At 41.3% G+C, this 23,098-nt stretch overlaps 1 protein-coding gene across 1 annotated transcript in view; it reads right to left on the reverse strand.

Annotated features, from left to right (window-relative positions):
• The window catches only part of LOC103210510 (SLX4 interacting protein), a 109,517-nt gene that overhangs the window by 78,707 nt on the left and 7,712 nt on the right, over positions 1–23,098 (reverse strand). The window contains 1 exon segment of the mRNA XM_007956427.1: positions 15,286–15,406. Coding sequence (XP_007954618.1) covers positions 15,286–15,406 — 121 coding nt within the window.

Consider the following 23,098-nt stretch of genomic DNA (forward strand, 5'->3'; position numbering starts at 1 on the left):
TTTCTATTTACTGTAATAAATGGTTCAAGAACTCTCTCCAGTTTTGAAAAGGCTGTGTTTTGTGTTGTTGCTGCTGCTTTAACACACTTTTGGTATAAAGTGTAAAACTTTAAGTTTTACAAATTGTTCACTCCTGAAAAAATAAACTTTGATGAAATTATGACACCTTCACCAGAGGGCTTATGAGCACTTGTTTTCATTACTGCCTTTTCAAGCTTCTCACGTGTGGATGAAAGCCTAGAAAATGTTTTGATTGAGTACATTATGGGAAGAAATGCAAATAATAACCAAAACTATTTAAACACACAAGTAAAAAGAAAACACATGTTTCCATTGTGCTGTATGATAGACCTAGGGAAATCCAATTCTATTTGTATAGGGCTGTGAATGGAAAAATAACAATGTCTAAATATTAGGAATATTTATAGTAACAGCAGATAATTGAAAGTGTGTTGTACTGTGTTACTGTATATGAAACCACATGAGTGACTGTTCCTCCTCTGTTAGTCCTCCATGGCTGACTGGGAACATCAGAGAACCATCTATATCATTCGTAAGTACTGGTGTGCACATTAGGAACAAAATACTAACAGTTTATAGTTATAACCCACCAGCCACTCCTCAGAAGGAAGATGGGGCAATCTACTTCCGTAGTGATACTTCCTCAGAAACCCAAGGAGGGGTTGCTATGAGTCGGGTCCGACTCAACAGCATATAACAACAACAACAACATAGTAATAACAGATTCACAAAAAAGTTACTATTCAAATAATGATTATGTATCAAGGGACTAATTTTTTTCAGATTTGACAGTTGCTGGATATGCAGTTGTTTTGGGGGGGGGGTGGCGGTTGTAATGTGTAAGAAAACACTGACTGAAAGAAGTATAGCTCATTGTCACTGAGTTGATTCCAACTCATAGTGATCCCATTAGGTTCCCAAGGCTGTAAGTCTTTATGGAAACAGATGGCCCTATCTTTCTTGTGCAGAGCAGCTAGGAGGTTTGAATTCCCAACCTTTCAGTTAACAGGCAAATGCCTTAACCACAATGCCCCCGAGCTCCTTGAAAGGAAGTATAGGATGATGTTTTAGATCAAGTTTTCACTGTCCTCTCTCAAAATGCCTAGTCATCTCTATGAAGGAAGGGCTGGGCTCTGAGGGAAAAGTGTTTCATTTCCAAAATTTATTTTAAATAGGAAAGGCTCTGTTTTTAGTGGGCTTGGAAAATAAATACAAACCCAAACAAATCCCACATATACACATTTGCACTCCTGGAGGCACCAGGGAGAAGGGTTCACAATCAGGCTGTGTCTGAAGGGCAAAGAGGATGCTTTCTTTGGCAGGTCCCGTGCAATGGGTGCTAGGGAGAGAAGGGGAAAATTTTTCAGACAGAGGGACGAGTAGGAAGAACTTGCTTGTTTTGGCAATTCTCCTCTTTTCCTTCTTCTCCTCTTGTTGTGTGAACACCTACTGATTTCCTCACATCATTGGTAATGTGCCCCACCAGAGAATGTTGCGTGGGTGTCAATTAAGAGAGAGGAAGCCTGATAACACAGCCTTTAGAATCCACATAAGATACCTCAGATGCTGCAAAAGAAGGAGCTGGCTGTGACACACTTTGCCTGGAGATTCAAGTGCAGATTTTACGGAGTGCTCAGCTTAGAAGAAACGCCAACAAGAAAGCCACTCCAGGCAGGAACCACAGTACCCAAGAAAATTTAATTTATTTTATGGTATTTTCCAAAGGACTGGGTTTCTTAGATGTTCAGTGCAAGAAAAGTTATACAGAATAGAATAATAGGTAGTTAAAAAGAATTACTATTACTGCTTTACAAACACAAAAATGTAGCCAAATCCTACTCAGACAATGTACTGAAGTAAATGCTCAGGGCTGGATGATGAACTCCGTTTCGAAGTCTACTGTCTCACTTTTCATCTTGTGATCAGAGACTAAACCAAACCAAACTCACTGCCATTGAGTGGATTCCGACTCATAGCCACCCCTCCTTGGGTTTCTGAGGTGGTGTCTCTATGGAAGTAGATTGCCCAGGTCAGAGACTAGGGGATATAAAATCTAAAACAAAGACACTCACACGGTACTTCAAGCAGTACACAGTGCCTGACTCCCACATATTTAATCTAAAGAAAGCTCTGTGTTCATCATTAGAAGAAACTTTTATTAAAAGAAATATGTGTACACACACACACACACACGTACGTAATAACCCAATATTCTTAATAGGGACATTGAAGCAGTTATGATAAGCAAACATCCAGACACCTGTGTTGTCAGGCCACCTTTGACACTTACTTACCAGTTATATGACCTTGGGAAAATTACTTGAACCCTAAATCTGTTCTCATCTTTAGAAAAGGGGTTAAGAATGCTGGCTAGGAAGGGTCATCCCAATAATTTGCTACAGGTATGTGGAAGACCAAGTCCCTGGGTAGTTCTAATGGTTTGTGCTTATCTACTAACCCAAAGGTTGGCTGTTTAAATCCACCTAGAGGTGCCCTACAAGAAAGGCCTAGCAATCAACTTTGCATAAAACTACAGCTATTACCGACTCTATGTGCAGTTCTACTCTAAAACACATGGGGTTGTTATAAATTGTAATCTGACTTGATGGCAACACTTTTCTTTTTTTTTAAATTCGGAAGATCAGTAGTTATTGAGTGGCACAAACAGTTAATGCTTGGCTACAAACCAAAAGGTTGGCAGTTTGAATCCACCCAGAGGCATCTCAGGTGGGGAAGAAAAAGCCCAGAAATCCACTTCTGAAAGTTCACAACCATTGAAAAGCCTATACAGTAATCTACACACATGGGCCTACCATGAGTTGATTGCTATTTTGATTTGATAAGTTGGAATCCACTCAATGGCAACTGGTTTGGTTTTTGGTTCTTATGGAAGACCTTGCATAGTGCTGGTTCCCTAACAGGTTGAAGCTCAGTAGGAGGTGTAGATACCAATGCCTTTTATTTAGAAAGGACACCTGGGACGGGGCATGGCTCGAGGGAAAAGTTAGAAAATATTGCAGCCTAATCTTATAGTAAGATAAAGATGTGGTCTTGACTTTCTGAAAAACAAGAGAAAAGCTGCTGAATAATCTGTAAATCACAGATAACTTTCACCTCTGTCTTTTGTTGAAGGGGCAAGGATGCTGCAATGAAATCATGCAGCAAAGTCTTGGCAAACTTATCAAACAAGAGGCAAGTATTCTAGAGATCCTGCTAAGACACAGATATGCTTTATGGTGGCAGATACAACCTATGAAAATACAGTTTCTGATGTCCCTATGAAAGAGCTCATCCAAAACTATTATTGGTATGTAGTAACTACAATTCACTTATTAATCTCTTCCAACATTTGCTGTGTGACTCCTGAATGGCAGGCCTTCTACTGGGCACTGGAAAACACAAATGTCAAACAAGACAAGATTCCTGTCCTCAAGGAAAACGAAGTCTATTTTGGAGGCAGGGAAGCAATTAGAATGACTACCATAAGAGAGTGAAACAGGCACCCAGGAAAGGGAGAGGCAGCTCTCTTAGAGAGAAGATACAGAGGCAGATAAATGTCCTTAGAGAAATGGCCCTGAACACAGGTCTGGAAGAAGATTATGAGTTGGCCCACTGGACAAAAGGGAGAAGAGAGGTTCAGGGAGAAGCAGCAGCAAGTAGAAAGGCCCAGAGGTGAGAGCACATGGTGTTCTAGGGACTGTAACTTGTTTAGGATGGAGTGACAAGATGATAAATGACTACAGCAGCTCTCCTGGGGTTGTTTGGTCAAAGCCATCTGGGACCAATGACTCCCCTCTTCCTTGGAGAAGAAAGGCTTCTTCTGAACTCAGCTTCCCACAAGTCCAGCTGAATGGCTGTCAAAGTCCTGGGCAGTAGAATTTTGTTAGACTACTTGATATCTGAACCTGGGTCTAAAATGTCTGCCACTCTTGTCCCCACAAGATCATTCTCATGCTTGCTCAATAAAAAGAGTGACCAGAACCGGGAGCTCTGGTGGCATAGTGCCTAAGGCATTGACTGTTAACCAGAAGGCTGGCAGTTCAACCCCACCAGCCAATCCTTGGAAGGAAGATTGGGCAATCGACTTCCATAGTGATACCACTCGGAAACCCAAGGAGGGGTCACTATGAGTCAGAACTGACTCGAAGGCAGTGAGGTTTTTTTTTTTTTTTTTTTTTTTTTTTCCCCTGTGGGGGAACCAGGGTCCCTCTGCTAGAATTCAGCTACATGTAGCCATACCCCAGCCAAGCACTCCTTGCTACAGAATGCCAAAAGAATGTTCAAATTTTGTTTGTATGCAGACCTGTGGTATGTGAGACCACCAGCTCTGTGCCAAAAGATTCTCAGAACCTTCTGCACACAACATGGGACTCACTGTGGGGAGGACACTATTACTAAGGCTGCCCCTGAGTGGGTAGCCACCTTGGGGGTGAGTGACACTCTTCAGGGAGTAAGAGCTAGTGACTGGGAAGTCTAATGTCCAAGGCAGACACGCTATCTGCAGTCCACCAAAGCCCAAGAGCAAGTGGTGACTGGGTGACCCTAAGCCTATGCCAAAGAGGCAGGGAGGCTGCATCTTCTGAGGTCCTCTAACCCCACAAGAGGAAGACAGAATCACCATCAATAGCCCAAGGCCTATTCCTGTGAGGCCAGACATGCTGCCTCCCTCCAGTCCTTTCATCAACCCTAACACCAACCATTCCTCTGGCAGCACCAACACCTCTCTGCTGGGTTCGATAATTTGTTTCAGTAGCCATGCAGAACTCACAGATTATAGCGTTTATTACGAAAGCACCAGGCTACAATTCAAGTTCAGAGAAAATGCTCAGTCTCTCAGCCTGCCATCTCTCAGCCAACATCTCTCTCAGTCTCTCACCCACTAGTGGGTGTCTCTTGGTGTCTCTCTCTCTTAGCAATGCATGTCTCTCAGTGTTTCTTTCTCAGCAGTGCGTGTCTCTCAGTGTCTCTTTCTCAGCAGCTCATGTCTCTCAGGAGCGTGTTTCTCTCAGCAGCACATCTTTCTCAGCCAGCTGTCAGAGAGACTCCTTCTGCCTCTAGGAGGGCTCCTTTTGAGCCTGACAGAGTGGTCAAACTAACCAATCATAACATCAGAATTCTAAGCACCTGAGAGAGAGTGAACTTCCCAGAACATTGCTTTGTGCCACTCTCAACAGAAATACCCCAGCTGGATAACTTTAACAATCAGGAGCTCCTCAGTTGCTCATTGCAAATTCCACAATGGAGTTTACAAAGACTTATGGCTAGAAAAGCCATACCAGGTAATTTACTACAACACAGCCTGCAATCAACTAAGGCTGGCAAATCATTTGGTTTACCAAAGGATCATGACCTAGTGGTGACCTAGATAGAAACACTATCACAGTGGTTCAACCCACAGAAATCTATGGCAGTTGTTAATGGATTATGTTCGTATCTCCAAATAAGATGAAGAGCATATTTAGGTTAGGTCCTAAAGAGAAAAAAATCTAGATCTGGTGAACAGGGGCCTTGCTGGAGCTACCTTGAAGGAAAGCCACAGTGCCTTACACAGTCCCCAGATTTGAATTAGTTCACAGACTCACATCTCCCAGGCATCCCTTGAGCAAAAACTTTCATAACATTACATTTTCTACCTGGGACCTGCAGCTGTTTACTAGGGTACTTACACAATGAGAAAAGGGAAGTTTAAGGATTATTAGACATTCGCTTTCAGATAATGCTAATCCACAGGGTTCCTGAATGCCAATGTTATCCACCAGAGGGTGATAAATAAAAATTTAGCTTAAATTCATCCCACTAAGAACTTAGCATGTCTGTGAAAATCGCCTGTAGTTGTCTTCTCAGTTGCTGAGAGTCTTGTTGGGATAAATTTACTCTGTAATGAACAGAATCAACACTTGGTATCCCTGTCTTATGGAGTGAGTGCTACTATGGGGAAATAAGAGCCAAATGGAAGTCTCTGGAGTCCCCTCTCCCTACCATGATTGTAAACTAAAAGCAATATTGATTTCTATGGCATCAAAGACATTACACCACCCTCAAAATTTGAAATGGCTTATTTTTTCATATACCCTTCTTATTTAAGTCATTTGTTTAGCCTAAGTAGAAGACAGATAGATCTTGAGGAATAAGGCTAAATTAATGTAAGTTTAATTAGGCAGGGATTTCTTCCAGAGGTTGTCTCTCAACTGGCACACTATACTGCCTGACATTAGCACTACAGAGCTGGCAAAATCTGTTTTCTTCTATCCTGATGAACAGAGACCACAGAAGCAGGTTTCTACCCACTGGCAGGGATAGCTGTACAGCTTCACTTTTTAACCCCATTGCTCCATAACATTCTGCTTCAGTGACACTATTCACTCCACAGGGACTTTGATTATCTCACTATCCTTTAGGCTATTATTCTGGTCTACTACTCTGAAGGCATTAAGAAAGGACTTATAGAGTAGGAGGCAGCAAGAATTCTAGATGGTATGCAAAGAAATGGATACCAGATGGTGACAGATAAAACCTATGAAATTGCTGTTTCTCAGTGTCCAGCAGTCTGGGGCATATCAAAAGGAGTCAGGGTTTTGCACCTTACACTCCTTACTGCTAAGAAATAATCAAAAACTTTGGTGGATATATTTTGGTGTTTATTTGACATATAACTTGTTGTTAGCTGCCATCAAGTTGATTCTGATTCGAAAGGATGACAGATTAAAGGACCAGCTGACTAAACATGTTTGTCTGTTTTATTGATGGTTCTGTATGGTAGTGTGGTATCAGCCAAAGTGAATGACTACAGTGACATAACTCACCTGGAGTGGAGAAGGAAAAGCTGTCCAGTGGGCAGAACGTTGAATGGTATATTTTGGGTTCACTTGTTCTGTAAGAAGTCTCCTGAGATATGAATATATACTGATTGATTCACTTACAGTGGCTAATGGTTTGAAGAGATGGTCAGAAACTCAGAAGAACTGGTGACAAGGACATTTGAGGAAAAGTAATGTGGAGTGTGAGAATAATTCTATCTTATGCAAATGTTCTCCAAAAGATCCCATTAAGGAGTTCTTGTAATATGGTAGACAAGATGACCTGCCCTATGGATGTTGGCTAGCCTCTTCCCCAGCTGCGAAAGTATCAGTTCAAAAGATCATGAGAAATGTGACCATGGTATCAAGGATAAAATTTATGCTTGGGCTCAACAACCTGCACGTAACTTCACCAAGGCTGAGTCCTGGTTAGAGCCAGCAGCAGAAATTAATCTAAGCCTCCCCCACCAACTCTCCTGTTGCAGAGTCATGGGCCAATGGTGGTAGGCGGATTATATCAGAGTTCTTTCATCACAAGGGAGGAAATACCTTATTTGCACTAGAATGGACGCTTATTTTGGATTTGACACATCCTTTACACCTGCAAAGTTTCTGCCAGCTACATCACCCATGGATTTACTAAGGAGCCTATTCACCATCACCATCATCATCACAGTGCTTTTGACTAAGAAACACACAAAAAAGGCAGTAGGCTCACAAAATTCAATAGTCCTACCAAGCAAACAAAGCTCACACAATTGTGGAAAGGTCTATTGAAAACTCAGTCATGATGCAAAGTGCAATGCAGGACCTTGTGAAACTGGCATAAGGTCCTAAAGTATGCAATATATGCTCTGACCAGCAGAATAATATGTGCTCTCTTGGCCAGAATACATGGTTCTAGAACCAACAAATGGAAGTTGGAAGTGATCATTTTACCAAAAGTTTGCTTTCCATCCCCATGATTCTTCTTTAACACCTGAAGGAGACTACAGCAGAGTATAATCACCAATAAGGAATTGGGCTGCGAGTTCAAAGTGCCATGCAGTTATTTCAGGCTCTGACACTAGACAAACAGGCCCAAAAGGGAGTTCATAAGTTGTCTGGAGTTATTGTTCATGATGCAACAACAGGGACAGAGAGGAATATGGATAAAACCCAAGGAATATAATGGATTGTACATAGGGGAGTGTTATTGAATTATATTCCCCCAAAAGTTATGTTGAAGTCCTAACTCTTACATCTGTAAATATAATCCTATTTGGAAATTGGGTTTTTCTGTTACTTTAATGAGTCATGCCACAGTAAGAGAGGACCTAAACCTAATCTTTTCTTATTTAAAAGGGAAAACAGACAGGAGGAAACACAAGCACAGGGTGAAGAGACCAAGAAACCTGAGGCTTACTAACAAGGAGGGACTTTCCCTAGAGCCGATTTCCTGATTTGGACTCTCAGCCTCTGGAACTATGAGAAAATAAATTTCTATTCTTTAAAGCCACCCATTTTTGGTGGTATTTTATTTACTTATTTATTTTACAGCAGCACTAGCAAACTAAGACAAGGAGGATACCCAGTGCTAAAAGTTAATGGGAGACTATGGCAACCCCATAAAGGTAAGACTATCAAGACCTCAAATTCCTCAGGAATGAAAATTTGGGTCACTTTGCCAGGTAAAGAATCCTGATCAGCTGAGGTAGTGGCTAAAAACAAAGAGAATATGAAATAAATATCAGAGGAAGGAAGATATAAGCATCAACTTTTTATTTTATGTAATTGGTTGCAAAAGTGAAAATGGTAGCATCTACATGTATTTTTTTTTCTTGCTCCCCCTTGTATCAATTGCTATATTAACTACTGCTTTTGCCTTAGGAGCTCTGATGGTACAGTGGTTAAAACATACAGCTGCTAACCAAAAGGTCAGTGGTTTGAATCCACTAGCCACTCTGCGGGAGAATGATGAGGCACTCTGTTCCCAGAAGAGATTATAGCCTTGGAAACACCACGGACGGTTCTACTCTGCCCTAAAAGGGTTGGAATCAACTTTATGGCACTGGGTTTTTCCCTTTTGGGTTTCTGTCTATTTTATTTAGAGTTTTTTGGCAATAGTTAACTTTCTAATTTAGTCAGTAAGTTACCAAATATGAATATGAGCCCTGAATAAACTAGAGAAAGGATAAATATTACTCAGAAATTCAGGACCTAGAGCTAGGACTTGATGAGAGTTTGGATTAGTTTTTTTGAAGAGATGAAAATGAAGCACATTTTCATTGTATTCAGGAAAGTTGTGTTATTAGGGAACAGCATTTTGTTACTCTTCAGATGTTTATGGAAGAAGGAAGCCAAGGGCAAAATTTGAGCGGATGTTTATAACTTGTGTCCACCCATCTGAAATTTTTGATCCTTTTGATCAAAAATCAAATCCATTTTTGATCCCTAAATTTTGGTAAGTTCCCAAATTTTATAAGTTCTCTCTTCCTAAAATAAAAGCCAATTACTTTGTATTACTTGATTCACTTGCAACTAAGGCACAAGCATGAGATGTCCTTTTGCCACAGAGCAGATTAAGAAGTAGCTTCCCAGGGTCATGGTCACATACTGAGCAGTCAATCTTCTGTACTGAGGCAGAGGCTGAGGTTGGGCAAGGCACTCATACTCAGTCTTGAGCATCACTGGTCCCAGATGGCAGTTGATACATAAATATACATTTGTATATATGAAACTTGTATCAACGCCATCCCCAGGTATGGTTGAGACCGTCCTATTGTATAACTTCAGAATGGGGCTTCCTACTTTGGTCATGTTGTAAGAAGGGATCATTCCCTGGAGAAGGATATCATGCTTGGTAAAGTGGAGGGTCAGTGAAAAAGGGGAAGGCCATTGACAAGATGGACTGACACAGTCACTGCAAGGTGGGCTCAGGTATACCAAGTATTGTGAGGCTGACACAGGACCAGGCCGTGTTTCGTTCTGTTGTACATAGAGTTGCTAGGAGTTGGAGCTGGCTCAAATGTACCTAACAACAACAACATGGCAGGAATTCAACAGGTGATTAAGGAGGGCCTCTAACAAGGAAGTGACAATGAGAAAAACAGAAAAAAATAATAAGGGCAAACCACCCAATACCAAGGTGAGCAGTGGCTGTGAATATGCAATTAAGTTCACAAAAAGTACAGATCATCAATAAACACATAATAGCAGAAAAATAAATAAAAACCACCAAGCAATACAGTATCTCCTTTTTTGATTTTTGGCCTGTCAGACGAGCAAAAATTAAAAAAACACTGGTAACACTCAATGTTGGCATGGCTAAGGGGAAAAAATATTAATGAGGTAGAACTGACAGGAATTGAAAATTTTTTTACATCACTAATTTTACTGACTGTCCTGAACTAGCACTTCTGGTGACTCTAAATAAGGATGAGGCTATTGGTAAATGCCTGGGTTACGCTTTTCACTGGCTAAATTTATGAATACTCTCTGCATTCTTTTATATTATAGCCTAAGGAAATGGCCTCAGAATCATTTATATTATTTTATATAAAGAAAGGGAGCTCTGGTAGCATAGTGGCTAAGACACTTGCCTGCTAACCAGACGGCTGGCGGTTCAAACCCACCAGCCACTCCTCGGAAGGAAGGTTGGGCAATCCTACTTTCGTAGCGATACTGCCTCGGAAACCCAAGGAGGGGTCGCTATGAGTCGGGTTTGACTCGACGGCACATAACAACAACAACATATAAAGAAAAATCAGAGCATAAAAAATATCATTATAGCAATCAGCAAAGTGATCAATCTAGAGACTTCAGTTTATCGAGAATTACATATTAAGTATATAGGATATGCTGAGGCTCATTACTATGTGGCTCCGAAAATGGAAAAAGGTAAGAAACTCATGCAAATGAGAGAATATATCCAATTTATACAAGAGCATAAACCACCCATATTCAAACATATGAAGCTACCGTAACAACAACTCTTTCTATTTTCAGTAACAACATGAAAAGCAAAACTGAAGGCAAAGCCTTATGGTTATGAGCTTTGAAATTGCTTTAGAAAATGGCAGGTAAGTAAGATTATGGGAGCAGCAGAGAACAGGCAGTTAAGTAAATGTCTTGAGAGATGTCTTTGGCCCTGGGGAAAGAGTAAATGTGTATATCCAGTGTCTATGTTTAGTGATGCGGTTAACAAACGGTATAAGATGGTGGTACATTGTTGTGTGTGTCCATTTCGACCTTGTGGGTATGCATGGCCTAGAACATGAGTCTTGGTCATCTGTGAAAAGCAATCCTGTGGCAGACATGGGTAAACAATTCTCCTAATAGTTTGGACTGAGGTTAAACACTTATTACCAGAAGCAAAGTTATCTGTTTATACTCTAGAGTTAAACAGAAAGGTAATTTGGAGAAGAAAAGAAGCTCTGGGGGTGGCAAAGAGTCAATCTTTACCACCAAAAGTGAGAGAGAAAGGGAGATAAACTGATTATAACAGAATTAAATACAATGTGACAAATGTATAAACGTAGTTAAGTGCCAAGTAATGCGTGATCACAAAGTGGAGGAAACTGAGGAAGACTTCAGAGAAATGATAAATTTTAGTTGGTTCTTAAAGTTTAAATAGGAGTTTTGCAGGTACAGGAGAAACTTATAAATGTAAAAGCATAGAACTATAAAGAATACAGGTTTGTGGGAAATGGAAAGGAAACGAGGCAGGACAGGTAAGATATGGTAGGCCTTGATCTTACAAAGAAAATGAAACACACAATCATTGGTATAATTAATCACCTCTATACATTATTTATGAGAGCTCTGGTAGTGTAGTATCTAAGGCATTTGACTGCTAACCAGAAGGCTGATGGTTCAAACCCACCAGCCACTCCTCAGAAGGATGATTGGGCAATCTACTTCCGTAGTGCTACTGCCTCGGAAACCCAAGGAGGGGTCGCTCTGAGTCAGTAACTACTGCATGCCAGGAACTGTGCTACCGCCTAGAGATAGAACTGAGAACAAAAGGGAAAGAACCTCTCCTTGGGTAGTTTACACATTTGTGGAGAGAGACATTAACCAAACAGTGTGAATGAAAGTTCAGGATGCTCCTTAGTCTGTAATAAGGGGACTTCTCAACAGGATAATCTTTCCAAAGGTATGGACTTTTGCACAGAGAACTGAAGGATGCACAGGTTAAAAGGAAGAGTGTTCCAACATGGGCTAAGGCCCTAAAGATTAGCACAAGGATGGAAGATGTGAATTCAGGCTGCTGTGGCTAGAGAAAAAAGAAGAAAAAAGTGGTACAAGATGAGGCCGAAAGGCAGTTAACCCAAGGATCTTGGCCTGTATCCTGGAAGCGTTGGGAAAATCTTGAAGGGTTTTTTGCAGAGGCAGACCTGTGATCAGACTTGTGATGTGACGGGGTCACAATAACAGAAGTGTGAACAGGAGGTGGGGCGTTAACCAGGGAGCCAGCTCAGGGGCTGTTGCAGGTGTCTAGGTATCCAAGTGAGGCAGTAGCATAAAGTGGTTGGTGGCAATAGAAAAGAGGATTGTATATGGTATGAGTATCAAAAGGCATGGTTAACTTGTTTGCAGTGGAAAGAGAGGGAAGATAGTGCTCTCACACCAATTTTACTTTTGAAGTAGGATTTGTAACATGACTTCCTTTGAAAGAGTGAACACAATGATACATTACATCATCCACCTCATTGACGATCCACCATGCTACTCATCTTACTACAAGGAACCCCAGCTTTCATCCCACTAGTGATCACTGGAGGCTCCATGAGGCAAATAGTGGCTCTCTCTTTCTTTACAGCCTAAGTTAAGGGGAAATGACAAACTGAGAAAAATCATTTGCAACATATACAACATATAAAGCATTCATATCCTTAAGGAGTGCTTACAAATCAATAATAATATGAACATTAAATTAGATATAAGGAAACTGAAGTGTGCAAATATATACATTATCACGATGCTTATCATTGTTTACAGTAGTGAAAATCTTAGATGCAACCTACATGTCCCACCAATAAATTTTGTATAGACATTTAACGGAACACTGTGTAATCATTAGAAATAGTAATGTGTATGTGTGTGGAAGGACTTTTATAGTATATTATGTGAAAAAACAGATCATACAATTTTTGTTTAAAAACAAACTAACTTTCTCAGGAACTCAAGAGAAATGTTCATTTTAATCCTTTGGACAGAATTGTATTCCCCAATAGAAGAGAGGCTTGGAAATGGAGTGCTTAGCTTTCTTCACTCACTAATAGAAAGTGGAAAGGGAAGAGGTGGTTGACAATAGGTACCCACCAAGCTAACGTGCAGTACCTGCCACACCACTGATGGAAGTCTTGATATTTTGATCCCTTCCTTTTCCTTTTCTCCGAGTTTTGACAGTGAAATGAGCCAGATCTGCTGAGGTACAAAGGATATAAGCTCCTATGGTTTTGCTTAAGATTTATACTACTACTGAGCTAAAAACCAAAAAGGGTCACCTAACACAATATTGTTTGGATGGAAAATTCCGTATGTTCAAGGTTCTCACGTTAGGTAAAATAATCAGTTGTGCCAGGGTTAATGCTTTGACTCACTACCAGTTGTGGCTGAGTCCATTGCAACTCATGGTAGCCCCATGTGTGGCACAGCAGAACTGTGTTCCACAGGGTTTCCATTGGCTGATTTTTCAGAAGCAGATTGTCAGGTCTTTCTTCCAAGACACCTCTGGGTGGACTTGAACCTCCAATCTTTCGGTTAACAATTAAGCAAATTAATAGTTTGTATCACCCAGAGACCCCATACCTTCAAAGAGGGAGATTTACACAATTTTCTTCCTAAAGAAGTGAACAGCCCCATCCTGCTCTAGTATGATCTGATTCGCAGCAGTCCAGTCACTGTTCTCTGAGGATTAATATGGAGCTCTGTTAGCATAGTGCCTAAGGCATATGACTGCTAACCAGAAGGCTGGAGGTTCAAACCCACCAGCCACTCCTTGGAAGGAAGGCTGGACAATCTACTTCGGTAGTGATATCGCCTCGGAAACCCAAGGAGGGGTTGCTGTGAGTCAGGTTCAAGTCGATGGCAGTGAGTTTGGTTTGGTTTTTTTGTATCATAAGTATGAACCATAATATGGCTATTTGCACTATAAGTAGTACTATAAAATGAAGATTCATTTTACAGTAAAATAATTAAAAACACAAAAAGTGGAAAGAATACTAGGCCAGGAGTCAGGAAAGCTAGTCTGGGCTCAGGTTCTGGGCTTGTCACCCAAGCACGCTTTTATTCAACATTTCGCTGCCCCTGTGTATCAGGCACTGGGCTGAGTACTGGGGAGGAGGGCATGGCAAGGGAAGATTACCAAATAAACACGATAATCTCTGTTCTTAAGAAGACATCTTTTATTTGGGCAAGCCACCTATTCTTGTAGACCTTAAGTTTCTTCATATACATTCTCAAAGTGTACTTAGGAAGTGGAGCAGGATTTCTCAATCTTGGTTCTCTAAACATTTTGCTCTGGATAATTTTCCGTTGTGTGTGTTGTTCTGTGCACTGTAGGATGTTGTCTTAGTTATTATCTAGTGCTGCCGTAACAGAAATATCACTAGTGGGTGGCTACAATAAACAAATTTATTTCCTCACAGTTTAGAAGAAAATAAGTTAAAGTCTGAATTAAGGGTGCCAGCTCTAGGGGAAGGCTCTCTCTGGAAAAGCTCTGGAGGAAGGTCCTTGTCTCTTTGAGCTTCTGCTCCTGGGCGATCCTTCTGTGGCTTGGCATCTCATTTCCCCCACCTCGGCTCTGCTTGTTTAATTGGTTTCAATACCTCAAAAAAGATCGACTGAGATACACTTTACACTAATCTTGAGTCATTAACAAAACAGACAACTCATTCCCAAATGAGATTAAAACCACAGGCAGAAGTTAGGATTTACTACACATATTTTGGGGGACACAATTCAGTCCATAACACATGTTTAGCAGCATCTCTAGCCTCTACCTATGAGATGACAAAAGAAACTCTCCTACCAGTTGTGACAAACAAAACTGTCCCCAGACACTGACAAATCTATCTGCGGGTGGGGGTGGGTAGGGTGAGGGATTGGCCCAGTTCAGGACCACTGACATACACTACAGTGACATATGTGAAAGCAATTAAAAAAGTATAAAGTCTCAAATCAATTTAAGTTAGTATTAATATAAATCCATTTGTAAGACTGTCTTACCAAAATACAAAAAAAAAAAAAAAAGCCTTTGAAGAACTTCTGGTTTCCTTAGGGATGTTTAACTTTATTTTGCCTACCAATAAACGCCCTTCAGGACTTTTCAATTAATTTTCTTTACCAAAATAAAATCTCTTCATTAGAACATATTTTCTAAATGTATCACTCTACTAACATGACAGTCAAACATAATAGCCATTTCTACAAAGCAGAAGCTTTATTTTCTTTGTCCAAATTCAAAGTACTCTGTGCCTACCTTTTAAGGACAAGGGACTGGATCGTGTGAATTCTGCATTTGACGGTCTGTGTTGTTTACGAACTTCCAAGTACTCCTTAACTCTTGAATCAATGGTTTCTTTCAGCAGTAAACAGACTTCCTAAAGTAAATTTTAAAAATGGATGTAACCTGATTTAAAGCAATACAAAAATAATCAACATAGTACATGATAAAGAGCTGTCAACATAAATGTTTTCTTTTTTTGGTGAAATACACACAAAGAAACATACACCAATTCAATAATCTCTACATGTACAATTCAGGAACGCTGGTTACATTCTTTAAATTGTAGTCTTTCCTGATATCTTTTTCTGAATTATTTCACCACCATTAACACAAACTCACTGTCCCCTAAGTTTCTCATCTAACCTCCAGTTGCTGTTGCCAATTTGATCACGTATAGATAATTATTTAAAAGAACACAATGTTCAAGGCAGACATTCTTTTCTAATTAAGCTAAACTACTGTTTAGTTTAAAGATGACTTCAGGGGATAATTTCAATTTAAAGTTTAAAGACTCCCTCAGGGCCATAGGTTGGGGGGTGTTGCTCATCCAGCCTCAATGGCTCCAGGAAGGCTGGATTCCATGAAAATTTGAAAATCTGTTCCACAGTCGCCATCACCATTCTCCCCCACCCCACATATACACCCAATGAGGATTCCTCTATAGAATGTTTGATCAAAATGTTCAGTAGTGGCATCTGGGCACCACCCAGTTCTGGTCTCATGGCAAAGAAGGTAGCTGTTTATGTATTACAATTCCTTCCCCAATTACTGACCCTCCTTTATCCTTTGCTGCTCCTGGAGAACAGAGACCACAAGCACCTTGGATGGCCACTTGCAAGACTTTAAGACCCCAAACACTATGCAAAAAAATAGGGGGTAGAACAGAAGCACCAGAATCAACATTAGGCCAACTGAATGGAATGTTCCATGAAACCATGACCCTAAACCTCTGATCCAGGAAAACAAATCCCATGAGGTGGCTGAGACAGTACAAGGAGTTGCCTTTTTTTTTTTTTTTTTGGTAGAAATATATTTAACATAACATTTGCCAATTCAACCTTTTTAAGCTCTGTGATATTGTTAATCATGTTGTGTAAAGCGCTCTGTTGCATTCAACTGATGCTAAATTTCCCTCAAGACCATTTTGTTTCTTTTGTTTTTTAATTTCACTGTGAATGTTGAAAGGAATTTTGTATGGTCAGTAACTGCAAACCACCCCCCCCCCAATGGCTCTTAGATTCCATCTCATTTAGCCATGCTTTTAAGAACTACAAGCCACTTTCCCTCTCCTTCTCTGTCATGTATCCCCCTGCTGCCACGTATCAGGTATTAACCACCCTTGCTGTAATGTATTATCTCATTCTCAGAACAGTTTAAAGCAATAAAGCTTGCTAACTGGCAGTACCTCAACAGAGCACACACAGGTGGTGGCCTGAGGCCCCCTTCTGATCAATTGGGACCAGTGCCACCAAGTCTGAAGCCCGTTACATAACCCTCCATTTGGTTCTGAGTCATGTAGCACCCATCTTCAATTCCTCAAACTCAGGTGTAAGTACCCCGTAAGGTGGGAGGGGTTAGCAGTCATCTTGGTTCGACTCTGGCCCACCGCCGCTTGACGCTGAATTGCTAGCAACATTTGTAAGCCTGCTTTCTTTTATCTTTTAAATGCTTTCTCTCCTTATTCTCCTTGCTTCTGTTATGAATAAATGTTCATGTCTCTGCCTATGCCTCCAGGAAAGTTTTTGGGACTGTTGCTACCTATTCAGGAGGAAGTTTTAACCTCCTTAGAAAATTCCCACAACTGGCGAGCCAGCCAGGAGTCCAGAAAGCTTAGCCACAGGCCAGTGGTAAAAATGAACAGAGTAACAGGTGAAATCCTGAACTGGCCAGATGCAAGTGTGTTTGGACCCATGGTCAGACTACTAGGTAGCTGGGGATCTGGATGCAAATATGGGGATGCCCTGAAAATGATGCAGGGACTGTTAGATGTACTGCAGAGTGTTGGAGCAGAGAAAGGCTACTGAGAGTTGGTCGCAGCGGTAACCTGGCCTCTGCTACGTGCAGTCCGTGCCACCACAGGTGCCGAGCTTGTGGCAGCTAGTGAGTGTCAGAAATTAAGGGATGAAATACAGACAGTTAAGGAAGAACTACGGTTAGAGAGAGATGCATGAATGGCTCACCCAGATGCAAAAGAAACTATCACTACCAAACTGTAACCATCTGACCAAATTATAGAAACATTAGTGTATCAAGTAGCAAAACTGGCTGGGGCTGCCTACTACACCAACAAGTTCAAGCAGTTATAACTAGGGTTGATTGTTGTTGTTGTTGCGATGTGCCCTCGAGTTGGACCCGACTCATAGCGACCCCTCTTTGGGTTTCCGAGGCGGTATCACTATGGAAGTAGATTGCCTAACCTTCCTTTCGAGGAGTGGCTGGTGATTAGGGCCCTAAAAAATGGAACCCTCTCAAGTCCTCAGACTTGGAGGAGGAAGGAAAGGCCTAGGACAACAGCATTAGCATGATTGAACACATAAAAGCCCAGCTGTTAACCATCACCAAGGTAAAGATGAATAAACTCCTCACCCCAAATGGTGCTGGACTGTCTGCTCCCCTCAAAGAGTGGGAACACATCACAGTAAGAGACTGTAAATCAAAACCAAATGCATTGCCATCATGTTGGATCTGACTCATTGTGACCCTTCCTTGGGTTTCTGAGGTGGTATTACTACGGAAGTAGATTCTCCAACCTTCCTTCTGAGGAGTGGCTGGTGGGTTTGAACCACCAGCCTTCTGGTTAGCAGTCAAATGCCTTAGTCACTACACCACCAGAACTCCTTGATATAGCTGTCCAATACCAACAGAAAGGCGGAGAGTATATACCTGCCCAGGTATTAAGGCTGTGGGATACAGGGGCAGATGGTGTGGTCTTGTCAGGACAGGAATTATCAAAAATAGCCTGTCACTTCCCATTCTGCTTTAAGGCAGAGACTATATATGTTTCAGAATGGAGTTGGGAATGCCCAGCTCATGAACTGGATCCTTTTATTCTGCCATGCCATGTGGCCCTCAGAGGGAGATATTCCCTGTACCCCTCCAAGATGGAATACTCTTGAAGAATTGCAAGGGCTCATTAGGGAAACAGACGCAAAGTGTACTATACATATGCCTGAATTTCTGGGTCCTGATAATGAAATATTTACAGATGGCATGAGCAATGCCCTCCTACAGTCTGTTGCTAGCCAGTACTATGGTCCTCTTTTGCTCATCTTTCAGTCAGCAGTTTGGTGTCCCATCTCTCAAGCTATGCAAGCCACTGCCCGCATGGGGGAAACTGATAGACTAAGGCAGAAGAATGTAAGAGCTACTGAAAAGGCCCCCAGGGTAGAGAACAAGCTGAGAAATTCCACCAATGGAAAACGGTCCCTACGAGTAACCCAAAAGCGGGTTTGGACTGACCTAATAGGTGCCAGGACTCCTAAGGACAAAATAGATAAACAGCCTAACTCTGTTCTCCTACACTTTTACAACCAGACCAGCAGTTCCTTCCCCTAAGGGAGGAACAAAAAGAATCTATTCAGCCTGCTGCTCCCCCGATATGGGAAGCACCAGTTCCCTTGGACTAGAAGGCAGGCCAAGATCCCCCACTGAAGGTGCAGAAGATTATGGGGGACTGGAGGCCCCACATCAAAATAGTTATGCACTGGTCCCCAAACAAAGCACAAAGAACCCTAGCCTTAGTAGATATAGGTCCGAGTGCACCTATGGCTATGGGGGGAGAACCGTCCAGGTCTGGTGTGTAGCCCTCACTCTTATCATAGGGCATCTCCCTCCCTCCGAGTATCTGTGTTTCTATCTTCTTTGCCTGAATATCTTCTTGTTGCTGTTGTTGTTATGTGCCGTCAAGTCAGACCCGACTCATAGCGACCCCTCCTTGGGTTTCTGAGGCAGTATCACTACAGAAGTAGATTGCCCCATCTTCCTTCTGACGAGTGGCTGGTGGGTTTGAACCGCCAGCCTTCTGTTTAGCAGGTCTCAGGATTAACCCTATTGAAAAGTGTAGGGGAATTCCATTTAAGCATAAGAATAATTAAGTCCACTATGTGGGGTGGGTGAAGTGGAGCCTCATGTGTCTCCAGTCCACCACCAGAACTGTAGATGTTAAACAGTACCAGCTGCCCAGTGGACATGAAGAAACAACTGCCACCACCGCAGAACTAGCACAAGTCAAGATTATTTGGCACACTCACAGCCCTGACAACAGCCCTTTATGGCCAGTATGGAAGCTGGATGGCAGCTGGCAGATAATGGTGGATTACTAAGAGCTGAATAAAGTCACCCCTGCTCTGCACACTGCTGTCCCCAACATAACTCAATTGCTAAATACCATTAGTGAACACTTAAATACTTATCATTTTGTACTAGATTTGGCCAATGCATCTTTTAGTATTTATATAGCTCCTGGATATCAAGACCAATTCGCCTTTGAATGGAAAGGGGAATCCTGGACATTTCAAATGCTAACCCAGGGTTACTGTCATTCCCCTATGATCTGCCATGGCCTGACTGCTCAAGACCTTCAAAAGTAGAAACCTACTGAAGGGATTTTCATGTTTCATTATACTGATGATGTTAACCTGTAATGACTTTTCTCTCCTGGAAGGTGCTGCTCCCCAACTAATACCCCATCTGGAAAGCTGAGGATGGGCAATCAATACTTCAAAACTTCAGGGACCTGGGTTACCTGTCAATGCTTTGATTGTTCCTTTAAAGACTTTATCTTATTGTCCTTAAGGGTCTCTGGCAATCTGTTCACCAGCTGGGTTCTGACAGTGGCTGAAGTGTGCAACCAATCCAATTCCAGGGTGAGCGGAGAACTACGCATTTCATCCAGTGCCAGATTACCATGGAAATTACTGCCCATGAATGAAACCTGTGGAGCTGTCTAAGTGACAGGAAAGACATCTCCACTCCTAAGCAATTCTTCCTCCCTTTTAATGTAGTTTGTAATGTATCTTTGCCTTCCTGGAGCTTTATCCATAGTATCTTTTATTGATCTTGCTATTTAAATGTTGTGGTTTATACTGTATTTGTAGAATATAACTGCAATACTTCAACACCCTGGTCCAAGTGACATAATGGAAGAAGGGGCACAGAGATTGTAAGGACCATTTTGGGAATGTTGGAGGTAGAGTGTATGGTCAGTAACTGCAACCCCCACTCCCAAAGTGGCTCTCAGATTCCATCTCTTTTAGCCATGCTTGTAAGAACTACAAGCCATTTTCCCTTTCCCTCTCTGTTATATATCCCCTCACACCCGTCAGGTATTAACTACCTTTACTGTAATGTATATTAACTCGTCCTTACAATCGTTTTAAGCACTAAAGCCTGCTAACCAGCAGCATCTTATCAGAGCACAACACAGGTGGTGACCCAGGATCCCCTCCTGATTGAGATCTGGCACCACCGAGTCTGAAGCCAGTTATGTAGCCCTCCATTCCCAGTCACATAGCCCTCATCCCCAATTCTTCAAACTCAGGTATGTATAAGTATCCCTCCCTGCAAAGTGGGAGTGGTTAGTGGTCATCTTAAATCCACTCTGGCCCGCCGCTGCTGGATGCTGACTTGCTAGCAATATTTATAAGCCTGCTTTCTTTAATCTTTTAAATCCTTTCTTTCCTGATTCTCTGTTTCTGTTCTGAAGAAACATTCATGTCTCTGCCTATGCCTTTGGGAGTTTTTCAGATTGTCGCTACCTACTCAGGAGAAAGTTTTAACCTCCTTAGAAAATTACCACGACAAATGTCATATATGCAGATGGGTAACACCACGGACTTTAATCTGCTACTAAAGTTTCTTCAAAACCATGATGTTGGCTCACTTTTGATCTGGGAAATCAACTTCCTTTCTCTCTGCCTCAATTTCACATTTCTAAGAGAATAAGAAAAACAAATCACATTGACTTCAATATGAAAATTCATATGATGAGCTGATAAAACCAATGAGGTAAAGAACATTTTCACATAAACACCAACTAATTGTTGTATTGGGATGAATACAAAAAGTCAAATAGAACCAACCCTGGCTGGCAGCAAGAAGCTCACTGTGCCAGGAAGGGAACTGGGGTTAGGGGAAGAAGCCAAGTGTACTTGTATATTCATAGTATGTGTGCAGATAGCAGCCCAGTCCTAGGGGGCATCTCTCTGTGGTTCAGTGGACTGTTGTCATGTAAAGATACAGACATAGCATTGACAGATCTTCTGATTTTTCAAGAGTAGCCAGAAACCGTGATTTTTATTAAAAACCCCTATTCATTGGACTTGTTCAAATTTGTACAAATCTAAACACTGTCATACTAATCTCAGGTTTACTAATCTACTGAAGAAAGAAGAGCATTGAGCAATAAGTTTAGCAGAAAAGAGATTACTGATTTTCTTCCATGCTCTTGCTGATGATGATGTATATGCCTGTAGCTTTTGTTAAAACTGCACTATGTTGTTGTTGTTGTTATGTGCCGTCGAGTCAGCCCTGACTCACAGCGACCCCTCCTTGGGTTTCCGAGGCAGTATCACTGCGGAAGTAGGATTGCCCATATTCACCTATTAATGCTGAAAATAATTTAGTTTCTCATATTTCTTTAAAAGAGATTAGTATTTATTAATATTAAGCAACAAAAACATATGGTTTTGGTTCTAGTTCAACATAACATGTTGCTGTTAGGTGCAAGCGAAACCTACCCTTCTTAATTTAGATTAAGAACTGATCATTCTGATTCAATTCCCAAAGACTGCAAAAGGCTCAGAGTTGCTGAGGTCACCTCAAACCTGTTTCACTGGTTTCCTGCAATGCCATCTCAAGCTGATCTCTTAGAATCTTCATACAGTAAAATGAGACCAAAGTTTTAAGCTGCTTCTAAGGGCAGTTATAGCCAAAGTTTTCTTTCATTGTAAAGGCTGTACCCCTCAAACAGTACCCAAACCCCTTGATTTAATTCTCAAATATGAATTTCCAGATAAAATACAAAGACTGGGGTCCTCTTCTCCTGCTTCCTATCTTGCAGCCCAAAGACGCAGTGCCTTGGAGAATACAGATACCCATTTAGCTAAGTGTTTTGGCATTGTTCAGAAAAGCAACCATCCTCAGACTTGTTTTAATTAAGGAATTTTGCTTCACATGCAGGGTTCAACTATGACTGAACTAGAAAATATGTGAAAGACATACATGGAAACAAAAATTGCTAAAATTTTGCCATAAATGCCCTATAAGGCTAGAACTAAAAATAACATGACAAAAATAGAGTAAAGCCCCATACACAAACTTTCTCCCTATAGTTATGGGGCTTTCCTCCAATGACTCAAGCCTGATGAATGAAAGATAGACTATATTTACTGTGGTCAAGATACCCCAATAACTTCACCATTTAGTGAAACAGTTCCTTCAGAACCTGAGAAATGTAAGAAAAGGAAACTTCCCAGCAAAACATGAGGGGCAGAAGAGAACAAGTTAAAATCATCAAGACAGCAAGAGATGCATTTGGCATCTCCAGGCTACCAGAGGCTTAGGTTCGCTTCTACAAGTTTACAATGGAATGGTTTGAGTTCAATTGTTTGGGTACAAGTACTACTTGTGCTAGACTTAAACATATTTAATACATATAATCAGTTCTTTTTTCTGCAGAGGAACTAGATATTCTTGGACTTTCACTATATAAAGTGACTGTTAAAGCACAATCATATTGGTGGTTCATGAGATTCCAATCATGAGGAGACGATCTAATGATAAAAGG

This window comes from Orycteropus afer, unplaced genomic scaffold (genome assembly GCF_000298275.1).
Source record: "Orycteropus afer afer isolate SDZICR_OR568_19922 unplaced genomic scaffold, OryAfe1.0 scaffold00620, whole genome shotgun sequence".
NCBI classification, from domain to species: domain Eukaryota; kingdom Metazoa; phylum Chordata; class Mammalia; order Tubulidentata; family Orycteropodidae; genus Orycteropus; species Orycteropus afer.